Here is a 17,210-nt window from a genome sequence, read left to right as displayed (position 1 = left end):
ATGTTAATATTCATCAATATAATAGGCTGTATTTCAAATCTCAAGACAGAGCATATTAATTAATGATACAGATTGAATCGGGGGGGAGGCTGGCTGGTGATTTGTGTGGGTTAAAGTTAAACATGATTATTTCATATGCTTACACAGAGCATTTTTATAGCCGGAGTGTTTTCATTGAAAACTGTGCCGGCTTCTCCCACGGCATTATGGGAGGTGGGTGGGGGGTCTGCAGAGAAAATAAAACTCACATTCCTCCAAGTTCAGGGCGAGCGAGTTTACTTTTGAGAGAGAGACGTCTTCCTCTTCCTGTGGCAGATAATGAGGTTGATTTTATTCCGTTTAATATTCATTCAAACCGAGCACACGGTTTGTGTCAGTGCGAATACATTTCCCCTCCACTTGAACGCCCGCCTCACCCACCCCCCCCCCACCCCCCCCCCTCCACACCACCCCCGCAACCACACAAAAGCGGACGCAAGCGGTTGTAATTTTGAGGCCCCGGCGCGCCGTCCGCCACGACTGACATCTCTCTTTTTTTTAATTGACCCTGGGTCAAGCAGAGACTGGGATAATATTTTTGTTAAATTATTCTCATTTCTCGGCGAATCCCATTTCCATATATCTCCGCTTCATGCCTTATTTATCACCTCCTTACAATTACCATGCAAACGACATCTTAACTGTCACCCCTCTCTCCTTCTGAACAGTTTAGTAAATATCAAACCATATTTATTATTAATAAACCCACAGCTGAAAAAAAAAACCTTTTTTAATTTATAAATTATTCACACCCTCAAAAGCTTGGGGAGTATGGGCGCCCTCTATTTGATGCCATGGAGGCCAGCATAATTAAGACTATTGGCTCAAAGCAAGCCGAGTGTGTGTCAGCGCGCATGTGTGTGTGTGTCTGTGAGTGTGTGTCATCTGCCTCTCCCTCAGCCGTGGGTCCATCTGCTTGAGCCATAGGAGATCATGCATTTCAATCACAGCGTCATTCCCACTGACAGCCTCGGCCAAAGCAAGAAACAAAAAACCGATGTTGATTTTATTATCACGGCACAACTGGTGGGTGCACCCCGCTGTTTTTACTGCTCACCCAGGCCCCTGCCTTCAGTCACTCATTGACACTTTTTATTTGTGGCCACACTGCGAACACACACACACACACACACACATACACGCACAAAAGCAACAGTAAAAAAAAAAGAAAACAGAAATCTCTTTTTTTTTCTTTCCCCACGTCTGGCTTTCAAGCAAGCGCGACTCAAATTGCACTCTGACATAATGTTGTGTGCTGCGGGGCGCGCACGCACAAACACACAGCAAACACACTTGCTCAGACGTGCTAATTTAGCCATGTGCTCACTCACTCTAACCTGGGTTTGGCTTCCCCAGCTGTGCAAGCTGTTTCTCCCATCAACATGTGTTTACTGGCAGGGGACCCTTATGTTTGCATTACAGGGAGGCAATAAACAGGAAGGCCCAGCCTTAGGGGTGTGAAGACTACTGTTGGGGGGGGGGGGCTGGGGGGGATGGGGTGTTAATCATTACATGTTTTGGCGCTTAATTAAATGCAGTGAAAAATGTTTAAAAAAAAAAAGGACTCTTCTTTTTTTGTGGGCCGTGTTTTTTTTACCCCGGGAATCTGACTTGCGCTGAAGTCCTCCGTGTCCAAATTTAGACACTTTGATGAATTTTTTACACTCATATGGAGCGCTAACCACCTGGTTGAGTTAGCAGGGCGGGCACAAGTGTGCTCCTGCGGGGGTGTGAGTGTGTGCGTGTGTGTGTGTGTGTGTGTGTGTGTATCTTTGCGTGTTTGTGTGAAGGGAGTGTGGGGTGTTAACAGTAAATTAAATTGTTGCCTGCTACAATACACATGCAAGTGAAAGACTGATTAACCAGATGACTGCAGGGCCTATTATTTTGGTTAATCAATAGATCCTTGAATAACTAATGAACGACATCAAAGAGTAAGCACATAAACAGCCACAGGCAAGTGATAGACTGCGCTGTTTTCATCTCGCCATAAAAGCCTTAGCTTTTGTTGAAATATGATAATGATCCAGTTCTTTGCGCTTCGTGTTTGGCGCCCGCTAAATGAAGATGAACAATGGGGCTCATTTTTAGATCAAACTGCACCTGAAAACAAGCAGGCAACGCTTTGAGTCCACTAGAAATATTTTTTTTTTTTAAAGAAAAATAGTGATGATAATAACTCAACCAGGCGCTGTGCTGCGTTGCGTGCGGCGCTTCTGCACCTTGAAGCTCTTCATGCCAGCCCTAATGCATGTTGAAAGGGCAAATCTGAACACAGCAAAGGCAACATGATTGATAATTTATTCTTTTTGAGTGTCAAGTGATTATTACACCATTTGGCAAAACATCTGCGGTGAATTTGGCTGTAATGCAATTACCCATAATGTGCCTTAATTTATCTCCAACTCTGTTGGCTAATTAGAAACGGGATACGAGTTTTGATGGTTAAATTCCATTCTGCTTCAACAACTGATCCACAATTGAGACGACCGAGGCGTTAAAGCCTCCGTTGATAAAAGTGGGTTAGTTAAACCAGCTGGTTCGCTCTTGTTATTGCCCAAGATCGTGAGCGTCCTCTGCACAAAACATCTGCTAATTAGTTACCATTTGTCAAGTTTTAACATGTTTCAATAACAAAGCTCCGGCAGCGTATAAACATGTGGTTTTGAAACCAGCTCCAATGCAAAACCTCAGAATATTAATGGTTGAATGGTTTGGCGTCTAAGATGAATGACTATGTATCGTTAACACAGGATATCATATACCTGGCTGTGTTTACATTGTTCCAAAATTGCCTTCACATAGTCAAAGTAATGTTTTTGTTAGCATAGAACACAGATATATAATACACACACACACACACACGGGCCTAAAATGTTCTGCTTTTACAAGTTTTCTACTGGATCGTTTCTTCTCCTGTTTTCATAGATTTGCAGGATAAAACAAAATGTGCAATTCTATTACCTGGTTCTGTAGACTTTAAATTTAAAACCGTGATCAACAGCCCTCTGATGGTTACTCTATCCTCTCTCTTTCAAAGGCAAGTGGGTCTGTTTAAATTGCTGCAGTCTACAGACTTGCCAGAATTTGCTGCTAAATCTTACACAGTGGGCCTTTAAAGTAGGGCTGGTAAACATTTTTTTTTCTTCCAGAGAAAGACTGAATATACACAGGCCATTCATGAAAGGGCCACATGCAGGTCCCAGGGGGATCCTCCCCTCCACTCCTGCAATTCTCCCCCTTTCAGCCCCCCCCCCCCCCCCCCCCCAAAAAAAAAAACAGTCTGAGGCAGTCATTTAACTCAGAATATGTGTTTTTAAGAGACCCTCCCCTTTTGACGCCCGCTCATCCAATAGCGGGGCACCCGAGGGGGCGTCTGAGGCAAGAGGGGGGGTCCGCCGACTCACCTCCTGCCAGATTTGGTGTGGACCCCCCCTCCCTTCAGCAGCAGCCGACGACTGTCAGCGCGCATTTCCTATTGGCAAGAAGGAGTGAGGAGTAAACAGAGGAGACCGGCGGAGCGGGGCAGTGGCAGAGCGAGAGAGAGGGGGAGAGTGTGAAGAGGGAGGCGGCGAGTGAGCTGGTGAGGAGAGGAGAGTGAGAGACGCACGCACTGAGAGAGAGAGAGGGAGAGAGAGAGAGAGAGAGAGAGAGAGAGAGAGAGAGAGAGGCAACTTCACCCGGAGCTCATCGCTGCGCACTGCCGGGCCGAGGAAGGAAGCAGGGACCACCGGACCAGTGGCGCTCACACAGCGGACCGTGGAGCAGCAGAGCAGCGTGAAAGAGCCCCGATTGACTGGCGGACTGTTTGGAGGAGCGCATCGTCAGAGGTGTGACTGCATGGTGGCGGTTGGACGTCTGGGAAACGAGCTGATGCACCGGGGAAAGTTACCAACTATGGAGCTCCGCTGCTGACTGAGAGTTTTTTTTTTGACAAGCTTTCCGGACATTTTTTTTTGCTTTTGGTTTTTTGGTTTTTCTCGCATTGGTTTCCTTCAAGTGGATGCTTATCGCAGAGCAGCCGCCCGTCCGGAGAACACTCGTCGCCGCGGTGGACCAGGAGCAGCTCCGTACAGCATCCAGACCACGGAGCGGCTGAATCCCTCAGCGCAGCCCCGACACGACGCGGCGGAGCAGAGATGATGGAAAAGAAAATGACGGCGTTGCACCTCTTCCTCTGCCTTGTGACCACAGGTAAGGAGTGATTTTACTTCATCTTATCGGGTCTTAAGACGATGATGGTGATGACAGGGGGTGGGCACGGGGATGGACCGCGCTCCGAGCTGTGGTGCGCTGCGTCAAGATGCCGTTGCGAGTGGCAGGCGGCTGCTGCTACTGCTGGTGGTGGTGGTGCAGAGCCTCGATCCGCTTCTGCTGATGATGATGATGATGATGATGGTGGTGGTGGTGGTGATCATCGGGGGTGATTAGTTTGGAGAAGTGTGATTAGATCACGGCGGAGGTGTTGCGTTTGCCTGTAAAACAAACGGGACGACCTGTAACAACAGTAGTAAATACAAAGTGGCACTGCGTAAATCGGGACACCAGTGACTGTCTGTGGCTCCCATCCCGGCTGCGCGCGAGCGCGCGCGCGCGCGCGCGCGCGTGTGTGTGTGTGTGTGTGTGTGTGTGTGTGTGTGTGTTGGGGGTGGGGGGTGAACCAACTGCTGGAGTGGAAGAGCCGCGAGCTGACGGCTGCAGGGCGCGCGGGGGTAAAGTTTGATATTGAAATATTTCACCCCAATCGGGTATTTTTGTCCGCCAGGAAAAAGACGTGCGTGTATCTCCTCCATCCTCCCCGTAACCGTTCCAATCAGCTCCCATTTATTCGTTTATTTCACGCAAGTGGCGACTGTCTGTGTACAAGCGAGGAAAACGCGTGGAAAACCCCGCATTTTCTGACTTTTTTTACACTTAAGTTAAGCGGTTCGATTAAGATTCATTAGATTATTATTTAACAAAAAAAAAAAAAAAAACACCTCTTTTTTTTCCCTCCCTCGCGGAGGGGGCAGATCATGTGTTCAACTGGTATGAACTTTCTGGTAATGCAACGCGATCGCAGTCTCGATTAAAGAAGAATACGAGGATTGGGGGGAGGGGAGGGGGGCGGCAATAAGGAGCGTAAAAACGTATTAAAGGGGTGAGAGCGCGCCGCTCCATCACGGGGACGCACATCCCCGCGGGCTGTGCGCGCGCCTTTGATGGAGCAGGGCAGATAGAGAGATAAGGTGGGGGAGGGAGGGGTGGAGATAAGGGTGTGTGTGTGTGTGTGTGTGTGTGTGTGTGTGTGTGTGTGTGTGTGTGTCGGACGCTGAGAGAGAAAGCATTTGCTTTGGGAGAGACAGGCGGGATGGAACGCACCTGTTCGCCCCCCTCCCCCCCTTAACTCACCCCCACCCCCCCACCCCCCCATCTCCCCAACCTCGCTTTGTTGTTTGTAAAATTGAGTCGCGACAGCACTTTTGCTCTTTAGCCATATGACAGAATAATCACAAAGCATGCTGGCACGCGGCAGGCGCAGCAGATTGCTCCACGAGTTTAATGACAGCATCGCACCAGCATAATTGCACATGAAAAAAAAAAAATGTAAAAAAAAAAATAATAATAATAATAAACAACGCGTTTCGACTCTCGCCCTGCTTATGTAGGTGTCGCTTTTGCCGCTATATGTATCACCTGTCTGTCCCATTATCGAAGTGACGCGGTTTTAGAGAGGCGACACACAGGCGAGTCGCATAAAAAAAAAGAGAATAATAATCAGTGGCAGCAGCGGGCTCGCTGAGCAGCTGGTAAAATGTGTAATTTACTGCCGTTAATGTCTTGGAGCAAGAAAATGACAAAAAGTAAAAAGCTTCCAGCAATTAACACTGAGCAACTGTTGACTTATCAGCATTTTTCCAGAGTTGATAAACAGCGCTGTGTGCTATTAACAATCTGAGAGAAAATGAGGGTTGGAGGGAGCAAAAGCAGGCTGGGAAGATCTCTGGGGAGCAATAACGCAATTAAAATCCTCACTATTCTTGTTTGGCTTTTATTTTTTCTTGTTCTTAATGTTATTTCTCTTACTTGACCTGAAGAAAGTCAATTAGAATTGATCTCATGCAAGTTTCTCCAGCTTTTTTTATGGTCCCAAATGGTGAAGTTGCCTTGATGACGGGCGTTTGTCACCAGCGCGTCTTTAAAGTGCGGCTGCGGTTCCGCATGGTTTGGTCATTATTCAAACCCCGGGGGAGGGAAATGACACCGGTGGACCTCTGCTCCCTGACGGACTCGCAACAGCTGGACGAGGAGGGGTGGTAGCCAAACAGTGGCATATTTCCTGCCCGGCACACGCACGCACTCACTCACTCACACACACACTCACTCAAATAATGGTAACGGTCCTAATTAGAACCTAAGAGACCCTGGACCCCGTTTGTTGTGCCAGCCTCGCCCTGCACTACATTTAGGCTGCAGCGAGCAGCTTCCGCTTTGAAATGCGCCCGTATGGCATGTAGCATACATTACCATGTATGTCGCCTTGTACAACACTGATAATTTACTCCCTTTGGAGAGGGAGAGAGAGAGAGAGAAAGAGAGAGAGAGAGAGTCCCCTCGGCTCCCAGGGGAATTGGATTCCACACCGCATCAGTATTCCGAGTAATCTTCGGCGAGCTCTTCTTTTGGAACCTTTTTGCTTTGGGTCGCCTGCGTCTCATTGGGCCGAGGTTCAAAGGCTGCGAGCCGAGATTATAAGTTTCCCCCCCCCCCAGCCCCCCACCTTCCTCTTAAGTCGTGTCTCCTGCTGTCACGTCTCACTGTGGAAATTTTCCACCTTTTCACTTCCTCCTCTTCTGCCCCGCTCGCCGCGCGCGTGCAAGAGCATATCCGCTAAACGGGCCCGAGGCGGGCTGGCAGACTTTTTGCCGAGGGTTGAGCCTGTTTACATACCGCACACAGGCACCGCATCACTCTCCCTTCTCACTCCCCCTGCACTCCCCCCACCCCACCGTGACGGAGATTTGTCTCATCCTCGCGCAGCGGCGACACAGTGTTTGCTGACACGGTGGCCCGAGTGGGTTTTTTCGTGTTGCAGAACTTTGCATATTTCACAAACTCTTTCAATTACGACGGAGGGACTTTGGACGGAGGACAAGAGGGGGATGCTGCCGATTCTGGTTTTTGCGCTGAGAGGACTTGGAACGTGTCGAGCGAGTCCAGATGATTTGGCTGACAAGCAGGAGAGAGAGGGAGAGAGAGAGAGAGAGAGAGAGAGAGTGAAAGCCGGGGGGAAAGTCGCTTAGCATCCTTAACCTCTCCTTTATCTTGTTACTCTTATCTCCCCAGCTCTTGCCGTCGCACACAAACACGACGGCGAACTCCTCTTTTAGTTCCCCTCCCCGCCCCTCCCCATCCTCTTCTTCTTCTCTGCCTTATCACATTTATTCCTTGTACATTTTTTTGTGTGACGCACAGAGATTTAGGATAAAGTGGCTAAGTGGGAGAAAGTTTGGCAGCGAGCGGCGCGGCCAGCCGGGGCGAAGCACAATAGTGCAGACGCAGCAGAACTCCAACGCATAGCTGAGCCTTGAACAGAAGCGTCTTGCATTATTTAGAAGACATAGTCGTGGCAAAGACACAGTATAGACGAGTTTTCGGCCCACTTTGATTTCCTGTTTAATGGAACTCTGTGTAAGGCTTTGTATGCCGAGCAGCGCCGGCGGCATCATCGTCATGTTTAAGATGTGGCTGACGAGCATTCCGACCAAACAATTAAGCAGATAATGTCTGAGGATGTCGTGAAGAAAGGAGTTTTTTTCACTTTCAACAACCACCTGGTAATTCAGACGCGCGCACAAAGGGAGAATAATCAAGATCTTTAGCCATTGTCTGACTTTTTTTCTTCCTCTTCTCCACATCCAAGATGCGTCATGGCCGCACTCCATTGTCTCACTGGCCCTTCTTCATAAACAGATCTCCCAGCCTCCTGTCTCTCCCGCTACGTACGTGTGCGGAAGGAGAAACTGCAAGGAGAAAGGAAACAATGGGGGCTTCATAATGTTGCCTGTGTCTAATCAGCTTTGCAGCTTTGCCACGCGGGTAAACACAGATAAAGAACTTGGCAGAGTGTCCCGGGGGCTTTGTTATCGGCTGTTAGCAACTTAACTGCATGTGCGTCCTACCTCGGGCTCGGCTCCGACCCGCGCAGCCCGACCGGGCAGGTGACATGACGGGAGGTTTTATTTTTACCCGGCGGGTGTCATCCTCTTATTTTTTTCTTCATCTTGGCTTTCTCCTCGCGTTTGACCTCCGCACATCCTCACCTTGTCTTCCTGTGGGCCTCGTCGGAGGATCCCGGCAGGAAGTGGAAGTGGAATAAGGCAATGGAAGGGCCGTGTCAGCTTCCTGCCACCGCCTGGAGTCTTCTTCCCTCCCCCCCTCCGTCCCCCCGCTGCAGCACTCGGAGGGGGTGAATCATCAGCGCGCCGGCTGGGTGGGGGACAGCAGCAGCACAAACTTGTTGACTCTTTCATTCTTCTGTACAAACACGGTAATGGAGAGAACAAGGAGCGGGAGGAAGTGGGATTCGGTGCATGTCATTAAAACGGCCCCCCAAGGCAAAACAGTCACGTTTGTACATTAGCAGCTATTTTCAGAGAAAGACTCGGCTCCCATTTATCTCCCTCTAAAATATAAGTGTCACCTCCTGCTAGAGAGATGTATCACCGCCGCAGATAAAAAAAAAAAAAAAAAGAGTCCAACCCCAGAAGCCAACATACAACGAGCAAGAAAGAAAAGACCCCCCCCCCCAAAAAAAAAACGCAGACATACCAGGCCACACATTCATTTCTGTTTTCCAATCAATTCCTGCCCTGCAAGACAAAAAAATTCATATTTCCTGCTGAGACACGGGAACCAACCGCAAATTGAAATTTATCTTCTCCGGTGAGGCAATATCTGCTCCTGCGCTATCTTCGCCCGCCCGCTTCCATAGCGCCATATTAAAGGTAGCTCTGTCGGGGGAGGGAAAATGACATCAGAGAAGGGAGTTGGGACAAAAGAAATCTAAAATGAAAGGTCCGCTAGGAGAACAACAAGAGTCTCTTCAGTTAACGCTTAAAAGACCCATTTAATTCTTTAACTGCGGCGTGTGCAATGCTCCCCTGCCGCACCAAGGTTGACGGCATGTTAACATCATCCAGATATGACTCATTATGAGCCCACAGAAGCAACACCCTTAACACACACATGCACACGCACGCACACACGCATACACAGAGAGGTCAAGGACGCACACTGAAGCAGAGGATGATAAGCTAAGATGAGTGTTTGGCATCTTCAGGGCTGTTTGCCCTTTGTGGAGCGATTAGTCAAAGTCCAACTGTCTAATTAATGATGCTCCAGCTCTCAGGACATGTCATCTCCCCGACCAGCTAGGAGTAAAAAAAAAAAAGACAAAGCAAAACACACACACACTTAAGGAAAACAAGACATCCCTCGACCGCTGCTCACTTTATTAGCAGTGGAAACACTGCATATCCTTTTGGGACTTGGCGCCCCAACCCGTTCCTTGAAGTCCTTCTTCTATTCTTCTTTTCATCTCCTCCTCCTCCTCTCAGTTCAAACTGCCGGCAACGCCAGGCCTAATATTGTGTTAGTGACTCAAGCATTAACCAAAACAGGAGGCTGGCTGCCGTTCAGTTTCTTCTTTCGTTTGCGCAGCCAAAGATGCCGCTGCGTTACTGTTGCTGTTGTTGTTGTTGCTGCTGTAGGAGGCTATAGGTGACGGTGGGGTATTTGGAGAAAGTCTTGCCCTGCCTTGTCCTTCTTCTTTCCTCCCTCTCTAAGCTGAGAAACTCACCCCGTCAGCCAATTTGCTCTCAAGTGAAGGGTGTCAGTCAAAGGATATCGACCAGGCTTTTGACTGCGAGCCTCCCTTGATGGCCAAACATGTTAATGCTATCGAGCCGCACGCAACAATGTAGCCGCGTGGGCGGCCGTGGCGGTTGAACCTGTAGGAGGGAGAGGCGTGTCAACCCCCCGATCCCACCACCTCCCCCACCTCCCTCCTTGTTGTTGTCTTCTCCATTAGCAGCGGGCGGCTGGCAGACCAGGGGGGAGGGAAGGAAGAAAAGAAAAGAAAAGAAAAGAAAAGAAGGAGAGGGGTCAGAGGGATTAACCACCAGGAGCCTAGTATTTCAGGTAATGGATATGCATGGAGTGGTGTAAACCAAACCCGCTGTTTTTCTCTCGGTGCCAGAGGTGAGAAGAAAAACAGACAAAAAAGGCGGGTGCGAGTCCGAGGGGGATTAATAGAAAGTTGAAGTTTCAACACCTCGGGCGAAAAATCTGATCTGGGATAACACACCCGGACACGCGCAAAGTGGCTGAGTGCGTGCATGTGTGTTAGTTTGAAGTGCGGACAGCGTGTCGTCAGGAGGGGGGTTGAAAGGAAAAAAAAAAAGTGCAACATTCCTGCGTGGCATCCGTAACGAGGGCAGAACACATGGCTCAGTACTTCCCGAGCTGGCTGAGGTGAACCTAACACCCCTCCTGGAGTTAGCAGCCCGACCATTGTTCCAGCACATTGCACCCGTCTGACTAAGGCATCCCGGTGCTGTGCGGCTCCCCCGGGGTGGGGTGGGGGGGCTCGGAGGGATGAGGACGCAGCGGCAGAGGAGGAGAGGGACCGATTGTTCCCCACTCAGACTATCCACAGATGGGGCTCCGGCACAGGATGCTGGCTGTTTGCTTTAGAGAGTCCCATGCGTTTGCTTTGCAGTGGCGGTGTGCGCAGGGCTCTGGGGGATAGAGGGAGAGGAGTGTGCCAGTGGAGAGAAGAACAGCAGGGGAAGGCGACCAGAGAGTACAGCAGAGTGGGGGTGGAAGGGAGGGAGGGAGGGGGAGAAAGAATAGGGAGTGAAAAAAGAACCTTGCCCAATATGATGTCAGTGTGAATATAGTGTCAGTGCCAAGAAGGGAAGACAGATGATATAGCCATACAATGATAAGGTAGTTGGGCTATAGAGCGCGGGAGAGGGAGAGAGAGAGAGAGAGAGAGAGAGAGAGAGAGAGAGTCCCTTCCCCAGTTTCCAAACAGAGACGTATAGAGCTGCAGATAATGGAGGGAGTGAGTGAGGAGGGAGAGAAAGGAAGGGATGGGACGGGATGCAGGGAGCCTCGGCTTGCATCCATCATGTGGTTTGGTGCAGGAGCCATTTGTACCCATTGTTCTCCATAATTTGTTTCCTCAGAGCGAAAGGGGAGAGACCGGGCGCCACGGCCGACGTTTGTTTATCAGTTTACTTATTTATTTTCTTGTGGTAATTACATAAGCGAGACGGCATAATTAGACGTATAGCCAATCAGAGGACGGGCATCGACAGGGAAATACAGGCGGGGAGGAGAAGGGGGGGGGGGGGGGGGCCGGGAGGCCCTCTTGATTTTTCGCGTTTAAGAGTGCGCGGGAAGCCGTTGGAAGAGGTAAAAGGGGGTGGAAAGGGATAAAGGGAGAGGAAAAAGTGAGCGGCATTAGAGGAGACGGGGCGATGGAAAGGGATAAAAGATGAGAGGGAGGGAGGAGAAAAGCCCTCTTCAGACGGCACTTTGAGGTGCGGCCCCGGCGCTGCCGGAGTTAGTCACCTCATTTAATACACCTGCTCAGTGGGAAGGGGGGGGCAAGGGGGGTGGAGGAGGAATCAGGAGGTAGAGAGAGAGAGAGAGCGAGAGAGAGAGAGAGAGAGAAGGGGGCAAAAGGGAGGAGAGGAAGAGGAGACGGATCTCATCTGCCGTGTTTGATCAAAGGCAGCGAGTGGCTGCGGAGAGCTGTTTGTTGTGGCTTGTTTTTGTGTGTGTGTGTGTGTGTGTATGCGTGTGTGTTTTCCTGTCTGTGGAAGGTCACGGGGTGACCCGGCCTCCTCTTTTCTTCAGGCATTATTACACTTCTGCACAGCAACATGCCAAAACCCCCAGAGGTGCAGTATCACAGAGCCAGGACGGCTCTCTGCAGCCCACCTGGAGCGAGCAGCGAGTCCATCAGAACCTGCGGTGGCGTCATCCTGGGAGGAAAACAGGCACTAAAAGCCGCTGAAAGTTTGACACGTGAAATAGCAACAACAACAACAACAACAACTACAGCAACAAGAACAACAGCAACTACAGCAGCAGCAGCAGCAGAAGACGGCAGCCAGTCAACTCTGTGTTTCTCAATAGTGAAACGCGTGATGCTGCGTCTGCTCGGGAGCACGCGCCGGCGGCTTTGCGTGGGTGTGTTGAGCTTGTCACCGTCTTTTTCTTTCTTTATTTTTTTCTTCTGCGGGACTCCGATACGGGCGAAGATAAATGGGCCCTTAATGAAGCCGCTCAATCACATTCCCGTTAAAGCGGCTGACCGGAGATTGAGGGGCAGTCAGGCCTGATTGGAGATCCCATTGAAGTCGGTTGGGGGTGGTTTAGTGGGGGGCGGGGGGGTGGTCCTTGAGCCGTCACACTTTAGATTCGCCAGTCTCTCCAGCCTAACTACCCTTCTGTCTCTAAACAGTCTCCTGACACTGTGGGGAGCTCCGGGTCAATTCCCTTATTGTGCGGCGGAGTTCTTTAAAAGACAATTTAAACTCAGCCTTTTGTTTAACTCCCCCGGAGCTCCGAGGACCCCCAACATTTTGGATCGGTGCTGTGTGTGTGTCTGAGTGCGCTTTTGTCGAGGTTGAGATTTCACTTTTCCGTATTATGGACTGTCGGCGAGCATGTGATGTATTCTTAATTCAGACTCGAGACTGGTGCTGGCTGGGGTTTTTTTTTTTTTCCCCGGAGAAAGTGGAGGTTGCAGGAGTGAAATCAATGGGCCAATTCAACCCATTACAGCCATGACTATTGCTGTAATGGTGTGGAAATGGGCACCGGTCATGTGGATCCCCCCTCTATACCTCTGGGCTCGGATCACAACTAAGGCCTCGATTCATTTCCTTTCAGCTTTGATTTTTTTTTTCTGAAAAAAGGAAAAGGGAGCGCTCTGAGGGTTTCAAAGAAACTCACATGACGGCGACGGTGTGGGGGTGGGGGCGGGGGGTGAAGATCCCTCTGTTTGGCCAAACGGATGAGACGCCATTCCGCAAGCTTTGCCAAAGGACAAACAACCACTGAGCCGCAATTTTCCTGCACAAATAATGACTCCTCTGGTCCGGTCGCCTTCTAGCCTTTTTTTTTTTTTTTTTGCTCCCTTTGATCCCAGGTAATGTGTTAACAAGCTGTGTTGTTGGTGGCGGCCCGGCTAGCGTTAGCTCGTTTTGCAGAGAGACAGAGAGAGAGAGAGAGAGAGAGAGAGAGAGAGAGAAGCTGCGTTTCCATGATCGTTTTTTGCAAAATAAAAGCAATATTTCTAACATTTCGCGAAAAGAATAATTGTGATTTGCACGTGTTGTGTGAAGCACATAAGCCATAATTCTTGTAAAATTTCGTCCCGAGAATTATGAAAATTGCATTTGCTATTCCGTCTCCTCCTCCGTTCAGTGAACTGGTCACATGACCCCGTACGTCACGTCCGCTGACGTGTAAATGCGAAAAGTGACACTTCGATATTCCTCTATATCAGGCATGGCCCAACTACGGCCCGCGGAACGCAAAAAATGCCAGGACAAAACTGTTGCCCACCGACACAATGCAGTTCTGTCATGTGGCCCATTGCAAATAAAGTTTGGCCACCCCTGCTCTATATGGACACGTCTGAAAAAGCACCTCATGAGAGCGTCAAAACCTTTTTCCAGGTTTGTGTTTTCCAAACGCAGCTAGTGAGAGAGAGAGCGTGAGAGAGAGAGTGAGAGTGAGAGAGAGAGAGAGAGAGTGAGAGAGAGAGAGAGTGAGAGAGAGAGAGAGAGAGAGAGTGTTCGGCTCAGCGTTTGTGTGGCTGTTTTCACACCAATTAATGAATTAGTTTATATGCCTGCCGAGGTGATGATGTGCTGTCTCTGGTGGAGGCGCCCCACCCCCACACCCACCACCACCACCACCCAATCCCCCTGTCACCATCGACCACTGACGGCAGAGGCCCCTCCAATCCGCCGTAGACGCGTTAACGAGAGCTGCCCTAATTAGCGGTTGTGGTTGGGTGGAGGGACCGCAGGATTCTCACCCTCGCCAGTTAACCTAATCAGGGGGACCGCTCATTGACCGGCGAGCCACCAGCGCCGCCGCGGCGAGAGAGTTCACACGTACTTCAGGGGGTTTGGTGGGGTCGGGGAGTGTGGGTGGGGGGTGGGGGGTGGGGGCTGCTTGGCAACGCTTAAATTAGCCGTCGAGGGGCTAATTGGACGGCGAGCACAAAGGGAAGAAAGGAGGAAGCAAAGCTTTTATTTGGAGATTCGTGGCCGCCGCCGTGGTTCGGATCCGGCCCGTCGCTCTGTTTACCTCCCTCGCTCCCCGCGGCGGTGTTCTCCCCCGAGGCCGCGCAGACAAATGATTTTAGCTCCCCTTCCTATCTGCAACCGCCCCCCTCCCACGAACCCCCACCCCACCCCACCCCGGCCTCTCTCCAGATAATTCAATCTCTTCGATATCAAATAATCTCCCCCAATTTCTCAGCCCGTTTTTTTGCCTCATCGCTCTCACGGGTACCTCTGGGAGGGGGGGGTATTTATTGGTCGGTGGGCGAGGACGGAGGGATGGCCGGCGGCTCTCGGAGGAACGGCAGAAAAGGATCATATAAGACTAAGACTCCATGTGTGAAAGATTGGACAGGCAGGTACGGAGGGAGATAAATTGAATAATAAGGCAGCGGGAGAAGATTGAGGAGACAAAGAGGGGAAGAGCAGGTGACATTAGGTGTGGCGCTGCAGGGCCGGGGCTCTAACTTGTGTCCCACAGCACTTAACATGCCCCCAGCCATCTCTCCCGGCAGTTAATTAGAATCCAATAAGGTTGCCGCCTGTTGGTCATTGTTCCTCCAGAGTGTTTACCCTTTCCAGAGGCTCCATTCGCTGCTTAATCTGCCGAGGAGCTGAATGTCAATAGGTCAGGCCGAGACTCCCGAGCCCTGAGAGGGAGACGGAGTGAAAGGGGGAAGGAGGGGAGGATCAGAGAGGGATGAAGGAACGGGGTCATTTCTCTCTTTCGCTCTTCCCCTCCCTCCTCTTCTCTCTTTCTCTCAATATTTTTCCTCCGCCGTTCTATCCCAGTTGTTGTTTTCTTCCCTCCCTCCCTCCACGTCCACCATCCCCCTCTCCGTCTTGTGTCTCCTCTCCTCTTCTCTTCTTCTCACTTCTAATCCGTCCTCTTGATTGTTCTAAGCTGCTTTCAGCCAGCCCCTGGGAGTGTGTGTGTGTGTGTGTGTGTGTGTGTTTGGTGGGGGGTGGGGGGTGGGGGGTCGGAGTCCGTTTTAATTAAGATTTAAAAGACGACTCCCTCAAGAAGGGAGATTTAAGAGCAGGGATGGTCGGGGCGAGGGAAGGTGGGCACAGATTGCGGCGATGGCCCGGCAAACATCAGGAATCTTTATAGGGAGTGAAGCAGGAGTCGATGTGCACCACACGCACACGCGAGCGCACCCGCATTTGCACACAAACGTAGCGGTGTGCTCTGGGGCCTCTCGAGTTGGCTAAGCCAAATGGGATTTTTTCTTCTTCTTCTTCTTCTCCTTCATTTGTAATCAGGCAGAACAATCTATATAGATCAAGCTCGACTTCCTGTGAATCATAGCGTATCGTGCGAGGGTGATACGGGATCAGCGGTAGCCAGCAGGCCTGCTGAGGGACTTATCTCCACACTCTGTCTAATGATCGATCATCTCACCAGATGGGCTTAAGAGCGTGTAACGCTCCGCTTGTTTATCGGAGCTCCAAACCCGAGGCCCCTCGCCGGATGGACCAGCGGAGGAAGCCCTTGTTTTGCACACCCCTCTGATGGAGTTCACTTTCGAAAAGTTGAGAAGTTTCTGTGCATTTCGGCCGTTTTTTCTTTTTCGTTTTTTCTTTTCTCCTTTTCGTTGTTGTCGTCACGTGACCAGATTCGGAGATCGAGGCCCCTCCAGCCCACCGAACTCATTTCCCTGCGCGAGCGCGGCGCTATCCGGGCGGCGGAGGCTGGAGACGTCCCTGTTAGACACTTAATTAACAGTCTTATCGCGGCGGGACAAAAGGAGGATCCCTTCCTCCGTATAGGAGAGTCTGGCCGTCAAAGATACAAGGCGTGTTTGCGGGGCCGCCTCGCCCAAGACAAAGTGTGTCCGTCTGCGCAGCGCCAGAGAAGGGCGCGCGTGCTCCGTGTTTGGTAAAACAGTCACAGCGCGCACGTCCACCCCGACGGCGGACCGTACATTCTTCATCCGGAGTTAAACCCCCAACACCCCCCACCATAAAAAAAAAAAAAAAGCAGGCGGCACAATGAAGTGTTTAAGTGGTTGAGAGGGCTCGGGCTGCAGCTCCAGCCGGCGAGGTGTTGGGAGGCCGGCCGAGGGGTCAAGAGCCCAACCCACAGCATTCTCCGCCCTGATACATCCCAGCACACAGCCGCCATATGTCGATGATCCGACCCAGCCCAGCGTGACAAAGAGCCATTCACACCCGGCTGACTCTGAGAAAAAGTGCAATTGCCATGGTGTGATTGGGATAGAATGTGGCACCAGGTCCAGATTAGTGGAAGCTGGTGGAAAATAATGAAAAATGAACAGCCATCAAAACAATGGAATCCACGGAAAAGCAGCAGGAGGTGGAAAAAAAGGAACTTTACAAAGCACTTGGGGAGCGGATAAACGTGAGCGTGATATTTGCCCTCGGTGCGACGCCGCGCGCTTCCCATCACTTGCCTCCATCAAAGCCCCTCGGAGATTCTCCCGGAACATTGCGCCTCTGTCACTCACGGCGGCGTTAATAAGGCCAGCGGTAAACGGCGGGAAGGATGTGCGGGGATGAAAGATCCTCCTCTCATGTTTCTTCACTTTGAGGACGCGCCTTCCGCCCTGCGTCTGGGGGAAGGCTGGGGAGAAAATGCAGCTTTATAGAGTAACGCTGCATTTTAATGGAAACAATAAACCCGTCCGCTTATGAAATCTATTTTTTTTTTTCTTTTGCCCCCCTCATCAACCCCCCCGGTTATGCGTAGCGGCTCCGGGGACTTCTGTTCACCGCCGCCTCCGTCAAAAAGTGAGCCGACGTTCGGGTATCAGCCTGTGCCAAAGAGTGTAAACTGTGCGGAGCTCCTCG

General features: G+C 50.8%; 1 protein-coding gene across 2 annotated transcripts in view; it reads left to right on the top strand.

Moving 5' to 3' along the window:
* The first annotated feature begins 3,879 nt into the window (after positions 1-3,879).
* The window catches only part of kirrel3l (kirre like nephrin family adhesion molecule 3, like), a 37,121-nt gene continuing 23,790 nt past the window's right edge, over positions 3,880-17,210 (top strand). For both annotated transcript variants that reach the window (XM_076026008.1, XM_076026002.1), the window contains exon 1: positions 3,880-4,233. In XM_076026008.1, the coding sequence (XP_075882123.1) occupies positions 4,179-4,233 (55 nt within the window). In that variant the 5' untranslated portion in view covers positions 3,880-4,178. The remainder of the gene's footprint in view (positions 4,234-17,210) is intronic.

Source organism: Nelusetta ayraudi, unplaced genomic scaffold, assembly GCF_046127955.1.
Source record: "Nelusetta ayraudi isolate G7.1 ecotype Tasmania unplaced genomic scaffold, CSIRO-AGI_Nayr_v1 ptg000003l, whole genome shotgun sequence".
Lineage (NCBI taxonomy): Eukaryota > Metazoa > Chordata > Actinopteri > Tetraodontiformes > Monacanthidae > Nelusetta > Nelusetta ayraudi.
Note: the sequence above shows the minus strand (reverse complement) of the source record. Positions and strands in the feature narration are given on the sequence as shown.